The 24,841-nt window shown below is 37.5% G+C and overlaps 1 protein-coding gene across 5 annotated transcripts in view; it reads right to left on the minus strand.

Annotated features, from left to right (window-relative positions):
• CDK14 (cyclin dependent kinase 14) overlaps positions 1-24,841 on the minus strand; it is a 318,587-nt gene that overhangs the window by 157,429 nt on the left and 136,317 nt on the right. For all 5 annotated transcript variants that reach the window (XM_057432447.1, XM_057432444.1, XM_057432448.1 and 2 more), the window contains one exon: positions 8,789-8,851. In XM_057432447.1, coding sequence (XP_057288430.1) covers positions 8,789-8,851 — 63 coding nt within the window. The remainder of the gene's footprint in view (positions 1-8,788; positions 8,852-24,841) is intronic.

Here is a 24,841-nt window from a genome sequence, read left to right on the forward strand (position 1 = left end):
TACAATACTGCACAAGGTTTATTATCACTCATCACCGATAACACAAACGCTCCTGCTTCCTATATGTATAAAAGCACACCATCTGGGTATCATGCAATCATCTGAATTCCCTTGTGTGTGTTCAGCATCAGTCGATATCATATTCTGTCTTAATAGGCCATGAAATCTAAAAACAGCGGTAAAAGAAACCCAAGCCAGGACACTTCACCTCATGCTTGCAACCAGTGTACTTCTCCCTATCATCCAGAGGATGTTACTGTCTTCTGTGAATTACTGGCTATTTACAAAGGAAAAAGAGGTAATAAATCCCCACAGTACTATCTCACAGCCTTGGAAATAGACACAACTGAACTCAATGCTCCACATTTGGGTTTACTAGGTTGTTTGGGAATTTAAATCTACTTGTTTTAAGTCATTAAACTAAAAGAAAAAACTACCTGTAAATACATGTTATCATAAAAGCAAGGAGCTCATCAAGCACAATCTTTTTTATCACCTGGCTGAATAAAAAAAATTGTTAGCCACTTGAATCACTGTGATTCATAATAAGCTTTATCTCAATAAAAGGCTCTCCTATCTGACCTCTCTGGAACCAACTGAGTTCTTTCCAAATGAATTTTAAAATAGTTCACTCCAAAATGTATTTATAAAGGCTTCGAGCTTGCTCCTGCATTCCTTACACAAGTCTTACCAAAGAGAATGTCACACAGAAATGCATACAGTACAGCCACTGGGAATGCCGACCATACAAATACTTAAAAAAAATAAATAAATACCGATGTTTCTACTCACTTGCAGCAGAACTGCAAAGGGAAGAGACTGGAAAGTGTTCATTTGTTCACTTCTATTCTCTTTGATATTCTTTTAATCATTTTTTGTCCCCTCTGGGTACTACTGCAGTTATTTGCAACGAGGAAGGTGTGCTTAATTAACTGAGTATAAAGACGCTTCCTTATGATCAGTTATAGATGTCTGCTAATGTCCAATAAGTGGAAGACTCTTTCAGATTTATTTTCCTGAACGGCAAAAGTGAAAATAAATTTAAATCTCCTTTTCTACCTTTCACCAATTCATTTCCAGGCTGATCTAGGTCAGAGCGGCAACCGGTGCCTCACCAATTTTAAAGACAATGAAAAAAATGGTTTCTTCATCCCTACAATATTTTCATGGTGTTTGCAGTATGTGAACCATACGGATCATACAGACAATAAATTATACACACACACACACTTGATATGAAAGCAACATTCTTCTAGCATGAATTTTACCACATTAATAAAGATTCCGCATTTACTGATCACAGTTGTGCACATTATCAAATCATTACTTTAAGTGACAAGACTGACATAAAGTAGAGTGAAATGCTGATGCCATATTTAATGTCTGATAACTAAAAAGTCTAATTTAAATAATCAATTCTCAATGCCATGTGTAAAAGACGACCTTAATTTGGCATAACATTATTCTGTCTGCTGTACACCTGCTTGTTCACTGAATGAGGAATGAAAAATAGCAACTTCTCAACCACATTAAACAGCATTGCTTCCTACTTAGCATATTTGTCGAACTGTATTTTTAATTCAACTCTACAGCAGCAGCAGCACTAATTTCAGTGAGTAGGAGAGATTTTAAAAGCATGACATTAGTTAGATTTGCTTCTAATAACAACAAATAGAACTAAAAGACAGTAGGTATTCACCTTAAAGTAAGAGTGTTTTCTCCACATTCCAGCAGGTCAATGTGACAGATGAAATAAGATATGAAAATTCACCATAGCCGCATATATTGTCATGGTTTAATTGCCCAATTCCTGTGTACCTAAGTATGGCAGTCAACCTTTTGGTCAGACATCTCAGGTCACACACTGGCAATCTGTTAAGCCATGCCACACTCATGTGCCACAGCTTCCCCTACATCACATAATCACATGTTTGTCACATATGGATGCAGGACTGGCCATATGATTCAACACACATCTGCCATAAAAAAGGGGAATGTGAACCTCTTGCCACATTTATACAATTGCAGGATGGAAAGAAACGAGAAGCACACCAGGGAGACTTACATGGATAACACAACTGTAACCTAAAATCCAAAGCTTTTTTATCGTAGTTTTCAGATAGTACCCTTTACTAACAAGCATATGGTTTTATGTCTTACTAACACAAAGTGGAGCTGCTACTCAAAAGCCAGTGTACAATGCTCCGCTACTGCCAAAGTTCAAGCAGCTGCACTTCAAGCATTTTAAGCCTCACGTGGACGGAATACTGGAATTGACTAATCCTTCCATGTTCTGAATACTTCGCTACCCTTTGTGCTTCAGATTGTCCAAATCTGTAATCAGTTCAATAATAAACATTTATGTTTACAAAATACATCTGATGACAACTACCCTATGGCATTGACTCAGATTATTAATTTTCACATTAGTCATTAAATGCCAAAATTGTTCATCTGACAAAACCAGACTCATCTTTAAAAACTGCAACCATTAGTTAAAGAGAATGTACAATACTGCAGTATGGAGAGGAATAAATGGATACCACAAGTGATTATGTGCCAGAGATAACATCAAATAACATATAGCATTTGCTGTATTTCAACATTTTCCATTCAACATGCATTTCATCTTGTTTAGGAGGCTAGCATTAAAACCTTGGTTTATTAAATCCAATATTTTTATCATATCTGATTTGGGATTTCTGATGGGTTTGTTGGTTTGGGTTTTTTTGTTTTGTTTTTTTTGTTGTTGCTTTTAACTCTGAGTGCTAGAAAGTTGACTGATCTCCTCTTGAGCATTTAGCACAGAAAAATGTCACAGCATCCCATTATGTTTCAGTAATTTCTATTAATTACATGTATTTTAAACTACTTTTGTAGAAATTTTAGGACTGAAACTAGTTAGGTTTTTGCTGAAACTTGGACTTTTTTTTTTTTAACAGAGATTATTGGCCTGTCCTAGGATACCCAAATTCAACTCCAGACTTTGCCACATACCTTACCTGTGACCTTGACAGCTAACTATTTTCTCTGTCTCCGTATTACAGTGATAAAACACATTTTTAAAGACTGTGGTGGGAGTAGGGCTTAGCTGGTTGAGATTTTGCTTCAAAAATATCTATCAGTTATGCACATAAGGCTGTTGTGCCCTGCTCCCTAGGAGCAAGGAAGGCTCAGAACTGAGATGAGCAAGAGCTTTAGTCTTAAAGGCTCCTAGAAGAAGGTTGAATATTCATGTTTCCTCCATGCAAACTTCAACAAGAGAGTCTGCCCACTCCTTCTTATCACTTTTTGGCCCCAGGAAGAGAAGAGGTGCCCAGGGAGAAAAACATATCAGAGTAGCGATATTAGGTGGAATAAGAACAAACTGGAAATTTCTTCTCCCTCTGGTCACAGTAGACGATGGAAGCCTTCCAAGTTGCCTGAAGTGGAAGACTTTGAGAGTGATTAAGAGACAGAGACAGTTTTTTGTCTGGTTGACAACCTGCTGTCATTCAGGCTGATGTTACACGGATTGAGGAACAGTGGGTCAGAAGCTGTGTCTTTTTATTTTGTCAAAGATGTTTTTTTGAAGCCAAATGCTCACACAAATTGATATCACATCTAACACTGCAAGTAGGAGAAAAAAAGGCACAGAGGAAAAAAAATGAGGATGCTTTTCCCAAAAGGCCACAGCTATTTCAATGCATCACCACTAATTAAAAAGCAAATCAGCTTTCATTAATAGATTTCTTTTTAAGGCAGGAATGCAAACAAGCAACACAGGCATGAAAGAAGCAAGCCTGTGCTCCACTTGTTCTACCAAGCAAGAGGAGTTAAAGAAAATTAACTCAACAGTCAAATAAATGCATCAAAACATAAAGATGAATTGACTTTCATTACTGGAATGTAGTCATATGAATTAAAAGATGAGGTTAAAATAAAGATGATACTTCAAAGGTTAAAAGAAGTTAAGAGCAGTTACATTTTCACAGGACTTGCTGAAATGCACACAAAAAAGATATTTAAATATAAATTATGAATTTACAAAACAAGAACCATTTATGGACAGCTGCAAACAAAGGCTCAGGAGAACAAAGAAGCTAAGTCAAAAAGCTGTTGGAGGTGGTCCTTTACCAGGCAGAAGGGAACACAAATCAGAATGAAGATCATCATATCTTCTGCATAAGAATATCATGTTATGCAGAACTTCAAAACATAACATCACCATACTATGCAGAAGCTGCGGTGTTAAGAAACTAAACATATGTTGAAAGACGCATCAAAAATGCCAAGAAATGGTAATTTTTTTTTTTTTTTTTGTAGGCAACTGATTCTCTGTTTTGCTGGCAAAATAGAAAAATGCAACAAACTGGGTTCCAGAGCGTCTCTCTGTCTGACCTCTGGTGTTTTCATTGTAACTGAGAGTAAATGCCCATTTCCAAGACAAACTCCAACTCTTTTCCATGGGATAGTGGTGGAATCTTACTAAAATAATATACACTCAAACCAAAATGGGGAGGATAGGGTAGAGAGGACATATGCAAGCTTTGTGAGGCAAAATGCTGACTGAGAAAGCTTGTTGTTGCAACTGCATTAGACACAAAGCATCAGCTTCTGTAAGTCAATTTAATTGATGCTGAAATGGTGGACTTGGTAGGGCTTGGTTAATGGTTGGACTCAATGATCTTAAAGGTCTTTTACAACCTAAATAATTCTATGGTTCTAAAAAAAAAATAAATAAAAATCACTGGCAGAATCAGTTAGCTGCTGTGACACATTAGAGTTCCTGATGTAGGAAGCAATCCAGATGTTTTAACTGAGTCCAAGAGGTATGAACTGTCTCTAAAGGCAGCAACATCGGCAGGAAAGAAAGCCAAGAGTACAGACTTCAGTACAGTAGTCCAGGCCAGGAGGAACAACACAGGGAGAGTCAGGAGCAAGACTTGTACCTCAGTCTGCCACTGCACATCTTGCAACTTGGCAAGCGCCACATGGCATACACCTATAAATCAACTTTTAGCTCCAACCAAATACAAGGCTGCAGCAGCAACTTCCAACAGAAACGTAATTATATGTGGGGCCACATACTGAAGAATTACTGCTTGCCTTCTGTTTTGGAAAAACTGAGTAATATGTCTTCAAAACCAGAGAGGAGATGAGGCTGTGCCTACTAAATAGGGACTTATTTACCAATTACTTTTTCTCTCCTGATGTTGAATTATAATATTGTACACACTGTATTAAATGATGCTTAGAAATAAATGGTAGATATAAAGACTTCTTAGTTACCAAAGATGTATACGACTGTGTGTCTGGAGCTATCACAGTTTAGAGAACCTATGGATTGAAACTTACTGTCAATTTCCCTGACAGCTGATAAAGATGTTGCAGGTACCTAACCACATTTGTGTCACCAGGATACTTGTTATAACATACTCAGGGATAGGTATTTTAGAAACAACATCTCAGCCTCACACACATATTCTTTGAAGAGTTCAAGACCTGATGTTATTTCTAAGACTTGTGCCTCCACACATGAATTACAAAATTTTGAAATCATTATGTGTGAATACATACATACCACTAAAAACGCTAAATCTAATACTTTAGGAAGCAATGTTTTTTGTCTGCTTAAACATACTGTCCCAAGACTCTAAAAACTGCCAGTTTCTTTATAAATTCCACATCCTTACAATAATCTGCTTAGTCTTTATTTAAAACATAAGTGACAGCAAATAGCCTATCTGAAACCACAAAGGCAATGTCAAACACAATACCCAAAGGGACAGCAATATGGGTGTCCATCAAAGTAATTTGCATTTTATTCTATTTAAGATACTTGATCTAAAAGTAAGCCTGAGGGAACAAGCATTGTCTTTAGCTTGTAAATACAGAGAAAATTCAGAAATATAATTAGGCTGAAGATGTCCTATAGAAAGCAAAACATATGTAAATAAAGGTTTTGCTTCTTCATTCCTATAAAGTACAGTTTTACATGAATTACTGTGTAATAATCTTCGGAAAAAGAAAGATGTATGATTTCATGGTTTTATATTTATAATAACTGGCAACAAGACAGAAAGAAGTATCTACCAGTAGGCAATACTTTCCTTGAGAACAAATTCAAAAGGCTGGGGGCCTTTTGTCATATTGGGAGAGCATCAACAGCTTAATCCCACAGGTTAGCCCCAGAAAGCCAAGACTAATTTATTGCTACTGGAATATAACTGCTCACCTGGATGTTTTATAAAACAGATTTAGATATCACACAACGAGTGATTCTGAACAAACACTGTCTAAAAGTCTGACTAAATGTGAAATTCCTGAAGGACCTCTAGCAAGAAGGGTCTGGCAGGGAGAGAAGGCTAATTAACATGGATCAGCTCAACCCTTAAAAATCCAGATAGACAACTGTTCAGAAGCTAAAAATCAGTGGCAAAGTCTCAGAACCAATTACATAAGTTGATAAACTGAGTTCAGTGCAGCAAAGCATTAAGATACTATGTTAGCAACCATCTTATCTTCTCCTAAGAAGAGGGGAGCTCAAGTTTTTAGTTTTGCATGCTGGTGAAGGTGTGGGCATTGTTAGCATGTACAGCTGGGTTACCTTCTCTCTACAGTTCCTGTCCTCCCAGGTGAAGAAATCACTCTGTTTGGCTAAGCAGGTATTTTATAGTTTTGACAGAGGTACTGCACTGAAAACCCCATGCAGGCTGATTCAGCTTTAAAGTGCTAAGAGCTCAAATCATTATGCTTGGGTTTAATAATTATTGCATGAATTAAGGCTAGCCCTTGCTGCTGGCCTGGCAAGAAAGTCTACTAAAAACATATAAACAATTTTCATTAATACTATTTAACAGGAAAAAGAAAAAAAAAATTAATTGTCCAATGGGATTACTCATGGTAGAAAGGTAGTTTAATCTGCTCCAAGTTCCCAATGTTTTTCCCTTTTTTCCAGTTTCCTTTTTATTAACTTTGAAAATCCTGAGCTAACAGTACATCAGGACTCTCCACTCAAAGAAATATTTCTAATGTGCCCATGGGCTTTGGAAATGTTGCTGAACACCTTTGTTAGATGATAAAGATAGCCGCAGGAATACACGCAGCAAAATTTGAAGGAATAATGCTGCTGCTCCTCTTTTAAAAGACAGGTATCTCAGGATTTAGAGGAATGACGCATTAGTCAGCCTTATTATCCACGTACGCTGATTATCCTCAAAGACAAGCTCACTGAGCCCTTATGTGACCAAGAAAAAGTAGTTACGTGAATTCCTATGTCTTCTCAGTGGGGAGCAATTACAGCTACAGTAACTACTGTGTATTAGATCTCGAGCTGTACAGCACTGCAGCCTTGGAGTAGGTCTTACAAATCTGAAGCTGCACGAGGAACTATCAAAGCTACTGTTAACTTATCCCAAACCTCATGAGCCAAATGCAAAAGTATCCACACAGGGAAATAAAACACAAACCCATTGCTTTAACAAGCACTTTCAGCACATGAAACTCTGCTCATGAAACTGAGCAGTGAAGAAAGCTCAAGAGTTTTACTGGTTGAAAAGCAGGTCCACCTCACCCACCTTCGAAGTGCCACAGTGACAGAGGCACTGTACAGCAGTCCCTGGGAGAAAACTCATGGGCTTTCTCTTTCCATGGACCAAAACATGCCAGTTATAGCCATACATTACAAGGATGCTACCTTGCAGCACACACATCACATATTTTCAAAAAGATTTTTTATTTTTAGTTTGGCCAAATATATAAAGTAAGGAATAACGTTTTTTTTTAAGATGGTAACAATTCTCATCTAATTTCATACGCTTTAGATGCCACTTTTCAGTGAAAGAACACAGAATATTAACCAATCTACATTACAAAATTAGTTGATGTGCTACTGGAAAAAAAAATACATTCTTTTGGGTTTTTTTCAAACATTTTCTTAAATCAAACTGGCCTTCTGAGTTTTCCAGGAAAGACTGATTTTTTTTCCACAAACTTTTCAATTTCAAGAAACTAAATACTAGAATAAATTTGTCAGTATGACAAGTGAAAATTTAAACACCTCCAAAGTAGAACAATGGGACTGATGTCAAAGTGCAAGACAAGTGTAACAAATATCACTGGGGTGATCTGTACACACACAACACATTCTGCATGTCTGACTGGCTTCCACTTGATGCTAAAATCATTTGGCTGACTTCCCAGAAAGTAACTGGATCAATCTATCTTTCCATTAAATCCTGCTAATAAACTCCCTCCTTCCTGCATGTTGATTCTTGCTATCTACCTCCGAAGGAAACTTTTTCTTTAGAAGTGAGATCAGCTATGAAAATGCTTCATCAAAATTAAGTGAGAAAAAAGATTAGGGAAGATTTTGTATGCCCATATAAAAAGCAGTACACTCACAGCTAATACAATTCATTACAAGTCCCTCTAACTCAGTAAACCTACAATGACTTACCTCACTGAAGAGCTAGTACTGACAGCCTAAAGCATGTTTACTTAAGGGTTCTGGGGAAGTATTGTCTTAAAAACAAATGTTTGAATGGAGGGGCTATCAACACTGTAACAGCATTTACTCTCATATTCTGTCTCTCCATCAATTTTACAGACTTCACAACTTCTTCTGTGGGAATATTCAAGTACTTTACTTTTCAATTATTTTTAAAGAAAAAAATTAATATGGTTCCTACCCTAATCATTTTCCCTTTAGCTAATAATCAGTTTCTATGAAATAACTGGCATGACATTCAACACCAAGTTACTGTTACTGCTTTTGCCTTGAATGTGTGCTCTTTTTGACTCTTACCTTCACATTTTCTGGATGAAGCCCTCCAGGGTGTTTGTCCATGTACTGACATAAATCAGTGTGCTAAAAGAAAGCCAGATGGAAAAAAGGGTATTAATATCTGTATGACTGCAGCAATAAATATCCTTCTACTTAGGTGTGGACAGAACAAATGGAAAATAAGATTTTTCAGCCACACGTGCACACTCGCAATTGCACTATACACTCCACTTTGCTTAACAGTCTTGGTAATTTGACTGATATGAATGTCCACCAAAAGTATATTAGTGTTTTTCCCTAGCATCATGTATATGGTAAACTAATCACCTGAATTTTAGGATTATTTTGTACCTTGTAAGGACAGTATCACCCTAACTGCATAAAGGTAATATCTGTAGGGAAAACTGAAAGGGAGAACCTCAAATGCTGTTCTCATTATTCACATTAAACCACTGCATTTTAAATATAATTTTATAGTTATTCTAGATTACGATGGCTTAATGGTCTAGAAAATAAATCTGAAAGGCATTGCGTATCACGAGTACTGAATTATACTTCCCAGCTCAAAAAGAAGCATGTATTATGCACATGTATAGCTATTAATTACAGATCATTTAGAAAACAGCTTCACAGAAGACTCAAATCTGTACATTTTCAGTTCATGGTTGCCTATATTCCCTGCAAATATACCACAAATCTCTTCAGAAAATAAGCAGGATCGCAATGTACAGATTAATGTTACTTTTAATTAAGTATTTATTGCTTTTACTGTGGAAACACTTATTTTCTCTGGATTTTCTCTTGCATTTCTTCATTTTCCTACTAGTCAGCAGCATGCTTTCAGCAAAGTGGCATGTTGCTTCTCTGATTTGTTTCCACAACTCAGCTTCTGGAATTATGTTCAGAATAAGCAAAGAAAAATATGCACTAGATTAACCACCAAAAACTCAGAGACTGACTCTGCCTTCCACACCTGGTTTCTGAACACATCTGGTAAAAATCATCCAGCATTCCTTCAAAAGCTACTTGGCAATACCTACCTCACACATACAGAACAGCTGAACTAAAAATATAGGCAGTTTTCAAGGTGCGAGTTTTGGACAAAAGCTACCTTTGACATAGCGGAATGATTTCTCTGTGGAACATTTCCCAGTCCAGGGGCCATTCCCTAATGCTCTTTTGCAGAATTACATGGATATATAGGAAAGTCCATGTCTCCTAAGACACAAAATTTGTGCTGGCTACAACTCTTCTGTACAAACTTTTCTGAAGTCATAAGCTACAAAACCAGACTGTGCATGTACACCTGACACTGCAATGACGTAAGATGCACTGGTTGATTAGGTTGTGCACTAGCACAGGTTTCTTCCAGGAATTCTTACATGGCTCTAAGAGAGCGAGTGCCCTGAATGCAGGAAATCGCTTCAGTCACCGAAAGCAGCATAAGTACCAGAAGGGCAGAGAGCAAGATCAAACAGGCAAACCATACTAAATACAACACAACAGAGCTTCTACCAAAACACAAGCTACAGCAAGCAAGCAATACTTCAATTTACAGTTAACACATTAGTGAATGCATTTACTGAGAAAATGAAGAAATACACTTCTGCCACTGAACAGCTGCTGTCAGTGAATTGTGTTTTGCATAAAGTCTGTGTTTAAACTGAAGACTTATTCCTAGTTTCTGTAAATTCTTTAGCCACTTCAGGTACGTATTCCTCTTCTATTCTCTGAGTAAGTTTTCTGGGACTATCAATAAACCATGCCAAAAAATGGACCTGTCATCCTTCAGTATGCATCAGTGCATTACCTAATTTTGTCTTTTACTTTATCTACACCAAGGAAACAAAGTCATCTGCTAACCTTGCTATTTCTTTGGAAAAACTAACAGACTTTGAGTACTAATCCCAGCACAAGAGTCTGCCTCCAGCAAAGTATCAGCTGAAATACCATTATTACAGGTAATGAATGGCTAGTGTCAAATAAGAAGTTTGGGGGATTTCCCCATTTTAATGGGTTTTCTATTACTGAAAAAAAGTGGCAGTCTGGCGGAATAACAAATTCTCTTTTTTAACTTAAATACAAATCTTTGAATAGTGATAGCACCTGCAGTGCTTGGGAGAAGATTAAAGAAAAGCCTTAAATGTCACTTTAGAAAGCCCAGCAGAGTGAACAGGGCAGTGCTGTCCCTTCCTCAGACGCACCCATTGTGGCCCAAGCAACACACACTCCCTCATGTGAGCTGGCTGAAGGAGGAGGATTATCATTTCCCCATAATTCACTCTTCCAGCCTTTGTTGGTGACAGATAACCTGGTAGCTGGGAAACTTAACTGCCTCCTGACCTTCGACTGATTTCTACGATTCGCAACTAGTCAGCCAACATAAGGACAAAGAAGATAAAACCAATGCTACTTCTGAAGGTCCCATCCCAGAAGCCCCATCACCCCAGCTGCCTGCTAGCTGTACCTTTCTATTCACCAAAAGCTTTCTAAGAACATCCTCTTCAGAGTCACATCACCAGGACCAGCAGTAAGCCATCTTTTTATTTCTAATATACTTTCAATGAATTGTGAGGATACCCCCATTTTTTTGCACTTATATTTCATTTATTATTTGGATGCATTTTCTCCATACATGAATATCAGCCATGATCGTATGTTATGCATCATTCACCTCTTCCTACCCCAAGGGTCGGGATGACTGGTAGCTTGGTTTAACCTTCTGCATCAGTAGTTCCCTCCTTCAAAATCCAGTTGCTAATATCTGCCTAAAATTCCATGTAAACAGCAATTTCTACAGAATCCTGGAAACCTTACAGAGTCAGTTGTGCAGCAGTCTTTTGGCATCTAATTTTTCCCCATACAAATGCTACAGACACAAAGAAATCTCTACCAAATCTTCATTCAGACAGCAAACAGAAATGGAAAGTGTTTTCTGTACAAATCTTTCAAGAATTTGCCCCCATAAAACTAAGTTATAGTCTTTTTCATAAAAGCAACTGAACACCATGGTACCAACTGGGAAAGCAACTTACAAAGTTTCAATACATTGTTCCTCACTTTAAAAAAAAAACAAAAACGTAGCAGTAAAGCAAAGGCAGACTCAGCTGCTCTTCTTTTCCCAAGGCAGGGACTCAACGCACATTGAATTAAATATTAGTAAATCCAAGAAAGCTGGCAGCGCTGCAGGGACAGCTATTTCTAACCTGTATTCCCTTATAGCAGGCAAGTGCCAGCTCTAGTGCTTGTGTGCGCAACTGACAGTGAAGAACACAGCATGAATGCAAGTTTCAGGAAAGCATTAAAAAAGAAAACAGAGAGCAAGCCTGATGAAAGCAGTTTTCTAACAGTACTTCATGAAATTGGTACCATATAGATGAACAGAGTTTTTTTCTTCATGTTGCATTTCGAGGCAGCAGGCAACATGCTTTTCCAAGTGGAACAGTGGCTGCAGATACAGGATGACATACTCTGACACTAGGGTCTCTGCTGTGGGTACCACCTTGATCTAATAAAATACATATCTTAAAGGAAAATTCAAGATACAATTGCATATTGCGGTAACATGAAACTATGCTGAAGCAACGAAGGAAGGCAACACGCAAACCAACCAACACACCTTTTACAGTACTTTCTCTGCTGTCTTAGAGGGTGAGGACACCTCACAGGGAAGCAGGATACACTGGGAATGCAGTACAGAGACTTCCAAGAAATTGCAAAATACCTTTCACACACCCAGGTAGACCAATTCTTCTTTGAGCTAGCTTTTAACAACTCTATCAGCCATACTGTTAATCCTCAACACATACAAATCACAAGTAATCTCATGATGACAGAATATATGCTATTTAGTTTCAGTTAAAAATCCCATTAAATCCTTATTTTATCAGTCCACCAGTTTACCCACACCTATATGTAAAAATAACCTATTATCACTCGTCTGTTCTTAACAGCTACACGAAATCAATAGAGGTAAATCAAGTTACCACAGTGAACAACTCATAAGCTAGGAAAGTCCAGAATTAATGGGGTTTATCCAACCTTTTATTTGTTTGCTCAATAAATGTGTATCATGATAACTTTTTAATGTGATCACATACTTTTTTCCCCTCACAGGATTAGATATCCTCCCTGAACAGACTAGGAGGTACTTGATTACAGAACAGCTGTGCTGTTATTCTGGGTTGTTCTGTTGGTTTTTTCCCCTCATTTTCACACAACTTGCAGTCTCTGGCTTATTTACTACTTTGAAGGCAGAAATATTAATCTCACAGGCTTTCCTGCCATGCTTATTGCTTCGCTATTCACATGCTTCACAAACATAAAATATTTTCATAGCAGTCCAGGGGATTATTTCCTTTTATCAGGTAGGGAATTGAAGAAACAGAAAAAAAGGCTCAAGTATCACTGATTTGGGCAACTCCATTTAAAACACTTTGGGTTTGACTTTTCAGAGTATTTGGCACTATTTTGCCTTCTGTGTTTTGACAGAGTTCAGTTACAGCTGTGTCCTGGGTTCAGCAGTAGAAGTCATTTTTCTCCTTCTTGGTAGCTGGTGCAGTGCAGTGTTTTGACTTTCGGCCTGGGAACGGAGCTGATAACAATGATGTTTTGGTTTGGCCAAGGACTTTGTGAGCCTCATGCTCTGCCAGGGAGGAGGGGAAGGTGGGAGGAAGCAGAGACAGGACACCTGACCCAAACTGACCAAAGAGGTATTCCATACCACAGCACGGCATGCCCAGGATGTAACTGGGAGTTAGCCGGAAGGGCTGGGAGTCTGCAGGGTTGGAGGAGGTATCAGTCAGTGCTTGGTCGGGCTGGGGGGGGGCGAGTTATTGGTTGGCTGGTGCCGAGGTGTTGTATTCTCTTCCCTTGTTATTTCCTTTATCATTATTATTATTGGTGGTAGCAGTAGTGATTTGTGTTATACCTTAGTTACTAAACGGTTCTTATCTCAACCCGTGGGAGTTGCATTCTTTTCGATTCTCCTCTCCGTCCCTCTGGGAGTAGGGGGAGGGCAAGAAGGGGGGGAGTGAGTGAACGAGTTGCCTGACCAGGTTTAAACCACGACAAGCTGTAAGTGTATAATGCTTTTGCAAGGGAGGCTGAGAATCTCATGCTGAATAGCAGAACTTGGTCATATCTGAATTGTGATGACAGCAATTTGCAATGGTGATGACAATTCCCAGCATAGCAGGGATGGAACCCAGCTCTCTACAGCAGTACTACCTATCTTATCTTGAATCAATACTTTGAATGCAGCAGGAGCCCCAAAAGATGCCCTAATTCCAACATCCAGAAAAAATTAAAAAGTTCAGCAACTACCCCGTGTCCTCAACACACACTCTGCAGAGCTGTGCAACAGGCTCTTCCACAAGGATGGCAAAACGAGACTGCATAGGCCACCTTTTGTCTTAATGTCCCCTAATTTTATGAACTTGACTTTGATCTCACTAGCACAGCAATGTTTTGTGCAAAATCTGTTATGCTTTAAGCAAACAATTCAATCTCTCCTACTACTAATGCCTCCGCTAGAAACAATTTCACTTCCTCCAGGGATACAGTCTTTCTACAATCTTTCACAAGTGGAAGGCTACAGCCAAGTCTTTGAGAGGAAAGAGGGAATCTTCAAAGACATAGATCTTACGTATAAATGCCAATTTTTCTGAGGCTTTTTCCTTGACCAAATCTGGGGCAATTTTCAAAATAATAGCTCACGTGCCACTCAGAGCCAAAACACCCATTCCCAGATTCCAAGCCCCTGCTGTAAGGCTTGAATGTTCACAATAAGGGTCTTCCAGCTATAGGTTTAAGATATCTTGGCCATTTTGGCTGGAATTAAAACTAAGTATAGGCAACCTGAAGCTGACTTTGGCATCTTATTTCTTCTTGTATTTTACTAAATTGTGCCACAGATCACTGCTCTAGGGCTGTGACTTGACTTCAGGGTTCTGGCACCCACAGCTACACATCTTTAAGAAGTCTCTGTCAAACCTTTGTGCTACCTTCTGTTAACAAATTTAAACAAAAACCCTTTCTTCAATGCACATCTCAAGTAACTAGACCTCCAGGAGAAAATATCTGACCCTTCTTGAGGTAGATTGCACAAGTTCCAGTTAGAACAGACTGCACAGTGCCTCCTAGAACAGGGAATAGAAAACTCATGCTCAGCTATGCTAGTTCAACCATTCTCCTTTTTCAGACAATTTTAGAAGCACACTGACCAGTGCCCATTTTTGACCCAAACGTCAATGAATTTCAATTGTTTTCAGATCTTTTTTTCCTCCCTGTGATGAAGACAAGTATCACAACTACAGGTACATGAAAATGAGGGAGAGATTAAGTTACTTACCCAACATAACCGCTCAAAGAATAAGAATCAACAGAGTTGTACAAGGATTAAGTGAAATCAAGTTTCTGGGTCAAGGAACAAGAAAAAAAAAGGCATAGTGCAAAAAAGAAAAAGGAAAATGCAGGCTTACTCAGGCTCTCTCACATTTTCCTCTCACTTCTCCCCTACACCATCAACCACCATGACAATACCACAGTAACTTTCATTTATCTTATGAAATACTGTCTCCAGGATCACATGAAGAAATTAACTGAGGTTTTGCTTTAAACTTGTGGCAGTGTGTAAGTGTATGAAGGTCTTTTCTATTCATCAAGACTCTGGTTTATGTTAGCAGACACTTGCATGTTTATGTTTGTGAGCATATCCTGTATAAGCATCTGCTGAAGGGAAAAGAATCCAGGCTGATATTTATACAGCTGAAGCAACGTTTATATACATTGCATCCTACTTCTGGAAGAGAAAGAGTGTATGCAAACAGAAAAAAAAATAGAGACAAATGTTGATGGATCAAACTCCTCCCTTCTTCCTTTGAAGAAGGAATTCTAATTATGAATAGATGAGTAACCCACAAGCTGCGAATGTCCACAGATATGCTCAGTGCTTCGCTTTAACATCAACTATTTTGTTCAACTATCTTGCTCAGAAATCGGCGATTCTGCTACCAAACACAAACGTGTTCAGACAAAGGGCAGGACGCCTCCTTTCAAAAGCACAGCCAGTGACATGAAATGAGCTTTACTTTGCCAGCCCTTTTCCATAATAATAATGTGACTGTCATTCTCTGTTAATTAAATTAGTCACTTCTACTTCCCATGCAATACATTCTCTTGCCCTCCTCTTCCTCGGTCATGATAAATCTCCATGTGACTTAGTTGTCCCATAATTCTTCCTAATTGGTTTCAGCTGTCATTTTTGAAGCTGAAATGCACGGAGAGCCTGGGGCTTGTGAATGGAACAGGAAGCATTTCCAACCGCATTCCCATCATGTAAAACCAGCACTGTGAAAGAACCCTTCCATTAAAACAAAAACAGGAGTATTTGGCTGCCGGCAATGCCATCACGCAGCAGACAGATTGTGCTGCTCCGCTGAGGCAGCAAGGCTGTTGCGAGCCATTCCTCTCTGCTCAAAGGAGAGCGCACATTATTTATGCCCTAGCAGTTTCACTGACTAAAATACTTTCTCTTTTGTCACCAACAAATTCTTAAACCGATAATATAATTTACCAATAAAAGCACAGGCAGTAGGAATATCTGAAGTGACAGGAGGACAAAGAAAAGTTAATTCTATTTAAATGGCACATATCCTCCAACCTAAGCACTCTGCAGATTACTGCACCACAGCTTAAACTCATTTTGTGTTGCTGATATTTTCAAGTGTCGCGCTTTTGGCTCTCATTTTCCAGTATTTCTATGTATTTCTGTAATTCAATCTTTCTCACCTATGAGACAATGTAGTGTTAGCGATGCTAACAAAAAACACTCTACAAGCTACCTCTGAGTGATACCTAAGCAACTTCCAGAAAAACAGCAGAAGGCAACAGCACCAGCTGGGCTGAGCAGCAGGGGAAAGATATATATTAGGGATTCAAGAAAGAAAAAAAAACACCCCACAAGACACCTCTAATGAAAACAATTTTGCTAACAGATGTTTCTAGTGCCTTCGATTTGTCTCACACTGTCAACAAAGATAAATATACTTCAAAATACATGAATACTGTATAGAAAAAGGAGATTGGCTGGTGGGGAAGTGCATTTAAATATACAAACCTACCTGAAAGCTCCAGAGAGGAAAGGGAATGCACAGCTTTCTGATTTTTGGTTGCTATTAGAAAATACATATTTATTTACTGATACAAAGTCTCTGTTTGTTGCACAGAGAACAATCTGGTCTGTGACTCTGATGAGTGAGACACACTGTTGCAGAAAGAATTGCTGTATGAACTAAGAGATCTTCAACAAAATCCCGTTTTCTAAAGATGCCAGTATATCCTCTTCCTCATTCACTGTCTACCTTCCTAATTGTGTAAGCCCGGCGTTCTTAGTCAGGTTAAAGAGACATTAAACAACTTAGTGAGATTACTTTAACAAAAGAGTGACATCTCAAAATTTAGTAGGAATTCCTACTTAGTATGATCAAAAACCTAGCAGCATTATCAGCTTGTGTAAACTGTGCTGGACTTACAGTCCCCAAAATTAACAGGGTTGGGACAATTTTTACAAGCTGAGCAAGTTGTAACAGATGTGCCCATGCAGAAGTGTGTGCGCACTTTAACTTGCTAAATCATTAGTTTTCCACAACACTGACCATTATATCAACAAATACAAAAGAGAAAAATAAATAAACACATAAATAAATAAATAAATAAAAGGTTTCTCTTTAGAGCATAGCAGACACCCCATAAGCTCATGGTGAGTGAACATCCTCGCTCGAGGACTACGTAAGCAGAAGACGTACACAGCAGGGAGGATGACAATCCACAATACAACCATCCTACGTGGAGTACCCTACTGTGCCAGCTAATACTGGCACAGGACTGGCTGTGGATGGTACAGACGTACCTACACAAGCTGAGCTGGCACCAGAGCCTTTGCTATGGTGGTGCGTTGGGCTACAGAAAAATGCCATGCTCAGGGCAAGAAAAAAGCAATGCAAACACTTTCTTGAAAAGCTTTAGCATCCTGCGGTAGACCTCTCTTCACACGGGCTGAGTGACTGTTTTTTGCCATGCCTCCCAATGCTGTCTATGCATGATCATAAGATTAATAAAAATTTTACGGGGAAAATTACAGGTCAGACTGCAAGCACAAAAAAGAAAAATGATGCTTCCATGGGTAATATTCCTCTTTGCTTGAAGCAGTAAACCACGACAAAACGAATAGGCCTTTTTAACTTTCCAGTTTTGGCTCTGTTTACCACTCAAGTTTGATTCTAGATTCCTCTTATTCACCATTTCTTAGCTATTTCTTATATTATGAAACTATACATATTATAAAGATATCTGCAATTACTGTCTCTTCATTTCAACTTCAATTTTTATTTTTTATTTTTCCAGAATTGCTCACCCCAAGTTTCTGGTTTTAAATATTTCATATATGTATTTCTATCAATATGACTACATTAATATAAAGCTGCATACTGCTAGTTAAGAAAAAATCTATTTTTAAGACTCAGACTTGTGGCAATCATCACTTTCCAAATGGCCAGATACTGGATCAGTGATCTCTTTGGTTGGTTTTTCAATTTAGGCTGTATAGATCAGAGGTTCTCATTTTAAGAGGAATTAAAATAATTGGTTAACACCCACATTATTAAAGAGACTGAGAAAAAGTTTAATTAGATTGTACAGTCTCTAGTGCAAGTTGAGATAGTCAGGTTTCACCTCAGAGGGACTCAGACAATGCTAGTTTATTACTGAAATTAAAATGTAAGGTATGTGTGGGATGCCACCAGAATATTACTGGTGGTAGAGCTCTCCAGAGGTCTGTAACACAGAAATAATCAATTACTAAAAAAAAAAACAACAAAACCAACAAAAAAAACTAGAAGGATTTATTTTATATAATTTTAGGTTTTAAGTAGTAAAATAAACCAACATTTTTTTTTCAATTCCTGATACACGAAAATAACAATGTATTAACTTCACTGGAAGACTACAAGGACTCATATTTAACTAATAAAAGCTAAGATGCAGAATTAAAAACAGAAAGGAGCTCAAAAAATAATTAACATTGATACCTACTATCAATGACATGCCTTCTGCTGATTATTTGTCTAGTGTTCTTAAAGACTACCAGTAGTAAAAAAAAAATCACCGCACAGTAGCTTCTTCAGTGCTTTATGATTGTTATTATTATAATTTATATATATATAAAATATATATAATATAAAAATATAAATATATAAAAATAGAAAATATAATATATATATAATATATAAAGTATATATCATATATAATAATATATAGTAATATATAATATATAATAATATATAATAAATATATTAAGAAATATATAAAATCTATAAATATAAATATATATAAAATATATATAAAATATAATTTTTTTTTTCTCTTCCTTACTGCAATTTCAGATTTTCTTTTTTATCCTCACTGACAGAAGTAAGTCACTGTCTCTTTATGAGATATTTAAAGGTTTGTAACCATTTTATCCTTTTTTTCCCCAACTCTGAACAGTCCTACTTACTTTGACTTTTCCTCAGAAGCCTTTATTCTAGATGTTTATTTTTTTTTTCAGCTCCTCAGGTCTCCAGCTGATTTCTTTTCCTTCTTTGTACAAATTAACCATTTCAGGTGGTGGCCTTACCTGTATTGAGTAGAGCATTATCACTGGCATATTCATCTTACTAGACATATGTGTTTTTTGGTGGATTACAATGATGTTTGAGAATTTTAGCTGTAAGTTAGGAAAAAACTAATTGAGATCTGTCAGTAGATAGAATATCTCATGTGATTTCCAGTGTTCCATCTGTCAGCTCAACTCTGGATGTTTTTATGCTGTGATTTTGTCCTGTTTTGTTTTGTTTATTTTAAATACTTACATTGAATATACTTATTAATACTTAACTAAAAGAAGAATAAATAATAGGTGCTCATTATTAAATGGTGTAAAGCACACTGCAAATCTAACCAATTGGTAAGGTTTCAAAAAACATTAGTAAATTGCATAAAGAATGCAGATATACAGCCTCCCAACCTGTTGGATTGTAAATCTTGATTAATCCTATTAACTCAACTACTCATCAGTATGGACCCTCCATACGAAGTCTACACAACCTTTGTGATCCTGAAAAGTCAGGATGATGAGGCAAACTGAGTACATCTTCCCTCCTCCTGCTTGACCTGTATAAACTTCTCATTAGCCTAGCAGGAGTATTTTTATTTTAATTTAAATACGATTTTCCATTTCTTCTTTCCTGCTGATTCCATGTCTGGCACAGTCTTCACCTCTCGGCAAAGCACCAAGCAATTTCCTTCTGAAATCCCTTCTGAATCCTTATCCCTAGAAGCTGATTTTGTTTGCATTTCCAATCTATACTTGGACATCAGCAGCTCCTGTCTCTGATCTGCTCATTAAAACCTGAAAAACAAGGCTTTCCCAAGAGCAGTATTCCCTTATTGCCTGGGGACTTTCTTGCTCTCTGCTTCCTCTCAGCCTTGTTCTGCCATCTTTTTGACTGCAGTTTCAGTGTCACAAGGCTGGGACATGAGGCAGGGGCTGCACCAAGAGGGGAACAGCTCCTTCTCTGGACAAGGCAAATGGAAACTACAAAATTCAATTGCTTTCATGCTGGAAGCCCTCAATAGCTCTGCTTCTTCCCACGGTGGGTGAAGCACATTTGTGGCAAGCAGAGGTGTCTGCCAAGAGCATGGTAGGAGGCATCTGACTTTTTGCAGAGCTTCACTAGCTTTCAGTCCTTGCTTACCATGTCTGGACAAGCACCTTGACATTAAATGGGAAGAAAACTGCCCATCATTTCACCCTCGCATCAAAATAAGGTAATGCAGCCTCCAAATAAGTTTCATTCCCAATGAAACATTAGAAGACTCCTCCTTCCTTCTTGTGCCAATTTCCCTAATTTCTCTTGGGTACTAGGCACTGCTAAATTATCCTAGTGATTAGAGCTATGGGATGCTCCTGATTTTCCCTGCTCTCCCACTCAGTCACGAAGATAATGTGCTATTTTTTGTTTGGTTTCACAAAAGAGCAATAACAGTGTCCAAACCAAATTATCCAAAATTGTCAGAAATTCAAGATTTTCAATGCAAAAAAAATTATCATTTTTTGCTAATAAGTGTTGACCATTTCCTTGCATAATGCTTTTCATAACAAACTCAAAATCTCAGGTTTTGAAACTTCAGCTCTGTAACTCTTAATTCAAATAGATAGCATATATCTCAATTTCTAATCAGCATTAAAATGAAAAACTGAAACCTCTTTCTTTCTTACAGGAAATGGGAGGAAAATATAATTAATGAACTTTATGAAGCCAACTCATTCTGTAACAACCTATTTTAGCTGCTGTAATAAAGCAATGAGAATTAAACTTTCTTCTTTAATGGAAAGTAATTTTTAAGAAGGAAAAACATACACAGAGATTAAAACAGGCAAGATAATTGAAAATGCTTGGGTTTAAATTACACTGTTAGATTAGTCAGGAGCTTTTTCACTGTTAAGGCAGAAAACATATTGCTCATTACTCATACTTCCGATTATAAATTTATCTGTTCTTGCTTCAAATCTATTTCGTAAATATTGAAAGTGTAATCTAAAGTGCTGCTATACAAGCTCACTTTTATATGCCAGGAGTATGACAAGTTGCTGGTTCATTTATTGATAATAATATACTTACATAATTATGCATAATACTAAAACCCTCATTATCATTCTACTGAGCCTGTAGCAATATGTATTGCTTAGGATTGCCTTTCAGCAATTGTTTCTAAATACAGTCATCTTCCTTTTAAATAAACAAGTGAAGAAACAAATGGTAATGATCATTTTAGAACAAATAGATGTGAACCCATCTTCAAGGATCTCTCAATACGTCTGAGATCTCACCTGTAAAGTTCATCACCTCCTTGGGCAAAGTTGGCTGCATGGGTGACAGTTGCACAACAGATGGCATACCAACAAGGTCACATAAACTAACACCTAAACAGCGTGGAGAGGGGGTGAACCAAACTTAAGTGAACAGTTACACTCCTCCATTTAACTGGAAAGCTGAAATGAACAACTTCTTTTGGAAGTCATTGTGGTCTCAGATACCATACACAAACTGTGTCAAAATGTCACATTTTGGTTTTAGGTCTTACAGAGCACAACTCAGTTAACTGTAGGAAACTGTTCACGTGTAAAAGACTATCAGCCCTTCAGGTTTTGTAGAGGTTATTCTAAGCTGCTCATTCTCAAAGCTCTTCAGGTAACAAGCAATGGCTCTCAACCATCCAGTGACGAAACTGAACTCTCAGCTCTCTTTTTGGTGTCCTTGCATGATCAACTATAATCAAAGCTGATGTAAGAGTTACCAAATCCTACACAGAAATCATGCCCTACCAGCAATGTACTCTGCATACTATTTTTAATTATTTCATGCAAAACGAACAAGCCCCCCTTCTCTTCTTCCACAGAAATGTAGGGCTTTACATTCACCACCAAAATGTTTACATGGAGAATGAACTTTTCCTGATCTTCAAAATTCAGACAGAATTTTAAAGATTGACTTTCTTTTGGTTCTGGGGTCCACCCAAGTTAAAGTTAAAAAAGCTCTGCGACGTTTTCATCTGACAGACTTCCATATTAAAAAAATTCTAATTTGAGGAACCCAGAGAATTTAATGACAGCCATGTTTCCTTTCAGAAGCTGTTCTGCTTTTAGTTTTTAACTTATTACTGCAATGCATTTTGCAATGAAAGGTGCTACATCAAATTATATCTCATTCTACTCTTTCAGGGTCAACACTGAAACCAAACACCTCTGATAACCTCAGGCATTTCCATCAATATTAATTTCCCAATGGAATCATCACCTAGCGACCCAAAGTTTCCATTTTTGAGAACTCTTGGATCACTTAACTGTTCAGCCCTGACTTAACTATGACATCTCGCTCAAATGGCTTTTACTGTGTCTGAAATGGCAATAGTGATTAAGGGCAACAATGTATCAGCTCCATGATCTCACTTTATGAAGCAAACTAAATTCAATCCCTTTTAGGTTTGCTAGGCCTTCGTCATTCAAAAATGTATGCCACAGTGTAATTTTAAGCACGCAAATATTTCTATTAATTTCAGTACAAATCACCCATATTACTGGGCTAAACCATGTATAGGTGTTAAAAAAACCCAACAAAACAGACATTACAGGTACAGAGCACAGTAACACCAATTACACAGCTAGATTGCATAGTTAACCAGCCAAAATTTGTAGATTTAAACGGAAACTATAATTTTTGCCTCTGCGCATTCTTATTATGCACTGAATGAGAGCTTTTTGACAAAAGGAACAAAAAAGTCACTGTACTCAAACAATTAAAACCTGTAACCATGCACACCCACAAGAATTCAATCAGGTTATATGGGCATTCTCAACCAGTAAGCACTAGCTATTTGATCAGCCTATAACTTTACATTACCTTACAATGAAAATTTAATTTTGAATTAAGCAATTTCATCATCTCAAGGCACAGGAGCAAGGTACAACATCATTACAATACAGTCTCTAGGCTGGCTGGAGAGAACAAAGCATCCTTCCCCTTCTTCCTGAGCACCACTTTGAGAGGCTCTGCCAACCAGCCAAAATACCGAAATACTACTAGGACCAGTTGCTACAAACCTTAAACAGTTTCAATAGCTACCAAATACCATGGGAATAAAAAGGGGCAGTCACTAGCAGGGTTGATCCCAACAGCAACCACTCGAAAAACAAACAGCTAAGTGAATCCAGAAGAAGTAGCTCCTGCACGAAGCTTAGTCTATGTCTGTGCTTATCGTGGACAGCAACATGATATAACATATGTCTGTGAGTCAGTGTCCGCATTTGTTTAATAGGCAAAAACATCTCTTTTAGGGAGAAACATCTATACATCTCATTTCTCAACCAGTTCTGATGAATACAGCTAAATCCAGCTGCTGATAAAAGGGACTGCACATATTCACGTAAAGTTATGTAAATAACTCTACACTGACTGATACATACAATTAAATACCAAGGCTTTTCCTATGCTATTTCAGTGTATAAGTCAGGAGCAGAAGAATCACCGATTTAAGAAAAGGAATTAATTTTTCATTAATGGTCCTATACCTGAGGTAAACAAACATGTACTGCATGCAACCGCTCTGCAGGATCTCATAGCTGAATAACCACATCATTACACTGTAGGATTTCTATTTCTATGTAAATAGACAAGGTGAATGGCTTCTCCAGACAACACGCTGTGTGCACTATCGTGTAAAAATTAAGGCATGCTCCCAATAAACAAAACAGTTCCATCTGTCTTAAGTAGGGATGTACTAAAACTAGTAATCACAGTACTTTATAAATGCAGTGTCCTACAGACAACACAATAATAGACATTATACTGAAAATCTAACCTTCTCTAAACTCATTTATTTCTTCTAAATTACACGTTCTCAGACTCATCTGTGAAAATGGGGAGGTTAATTATAATAGTACATTGTACAATTCCGCAGCTAAGTGCTGAAATAGTTCTACATAAATGCCGTATGTTTGTCTTAGAAAAACTAAAAAGATTAATCAGGATGCCAAGCCCAAGACTTTGGAAAGTAATACATTGAACACAATTAGATCATTACACTGTGTACTATGTAAATTGAAGTTTTAATTAGTAGGTGAAACACCAGTCATGACAAAAAAAAATAATACTCAAAAATTCTAAATTGCTTGTGCCAGTCTTCTTTTTTACTGACATTGCTAATAAAAAGACACTGTGCACAAGCCTGTCACAACAAAAGCCATTTAAGCTTGTTACATGCTTTTGATGAAGGAACTACCTGTTCCTGTTAAGCATTTCAGTTCCATTTTTCTTCTTACCTCCATTATTCTCAGCTATTTTAAAGTTACCTGATCACATCAGTGAAGAAAAAACCCTAATAAACGAACTATAACTAGGAAGCATAGTACGAAACCAGTTTGAAAAGTCAACTGAACAGTTGAAGATTCTTCAAGAGGACCCCAAAAGCCACTTT

The sequence above is a fragment of the Pezoporus wallicus genome, unplaced genomic scaffold (assembly GCF_028554395.1).
Source record: "Pezoporus wallicus isolate ANWC-B61680 ecotype Strahan unplaced genomic scaffold, APGP_CSIRO_Pwel_v1 scaffold_2584, whole genome shotgun sequence".
Classification (NCBI taxonomy): domain Eukaryota; kingdom Metazoa; phylum Chordata; class Aves; order Psittaciformes; family Psittacidae; genus Pezoporus; species Pezoporus wallicus.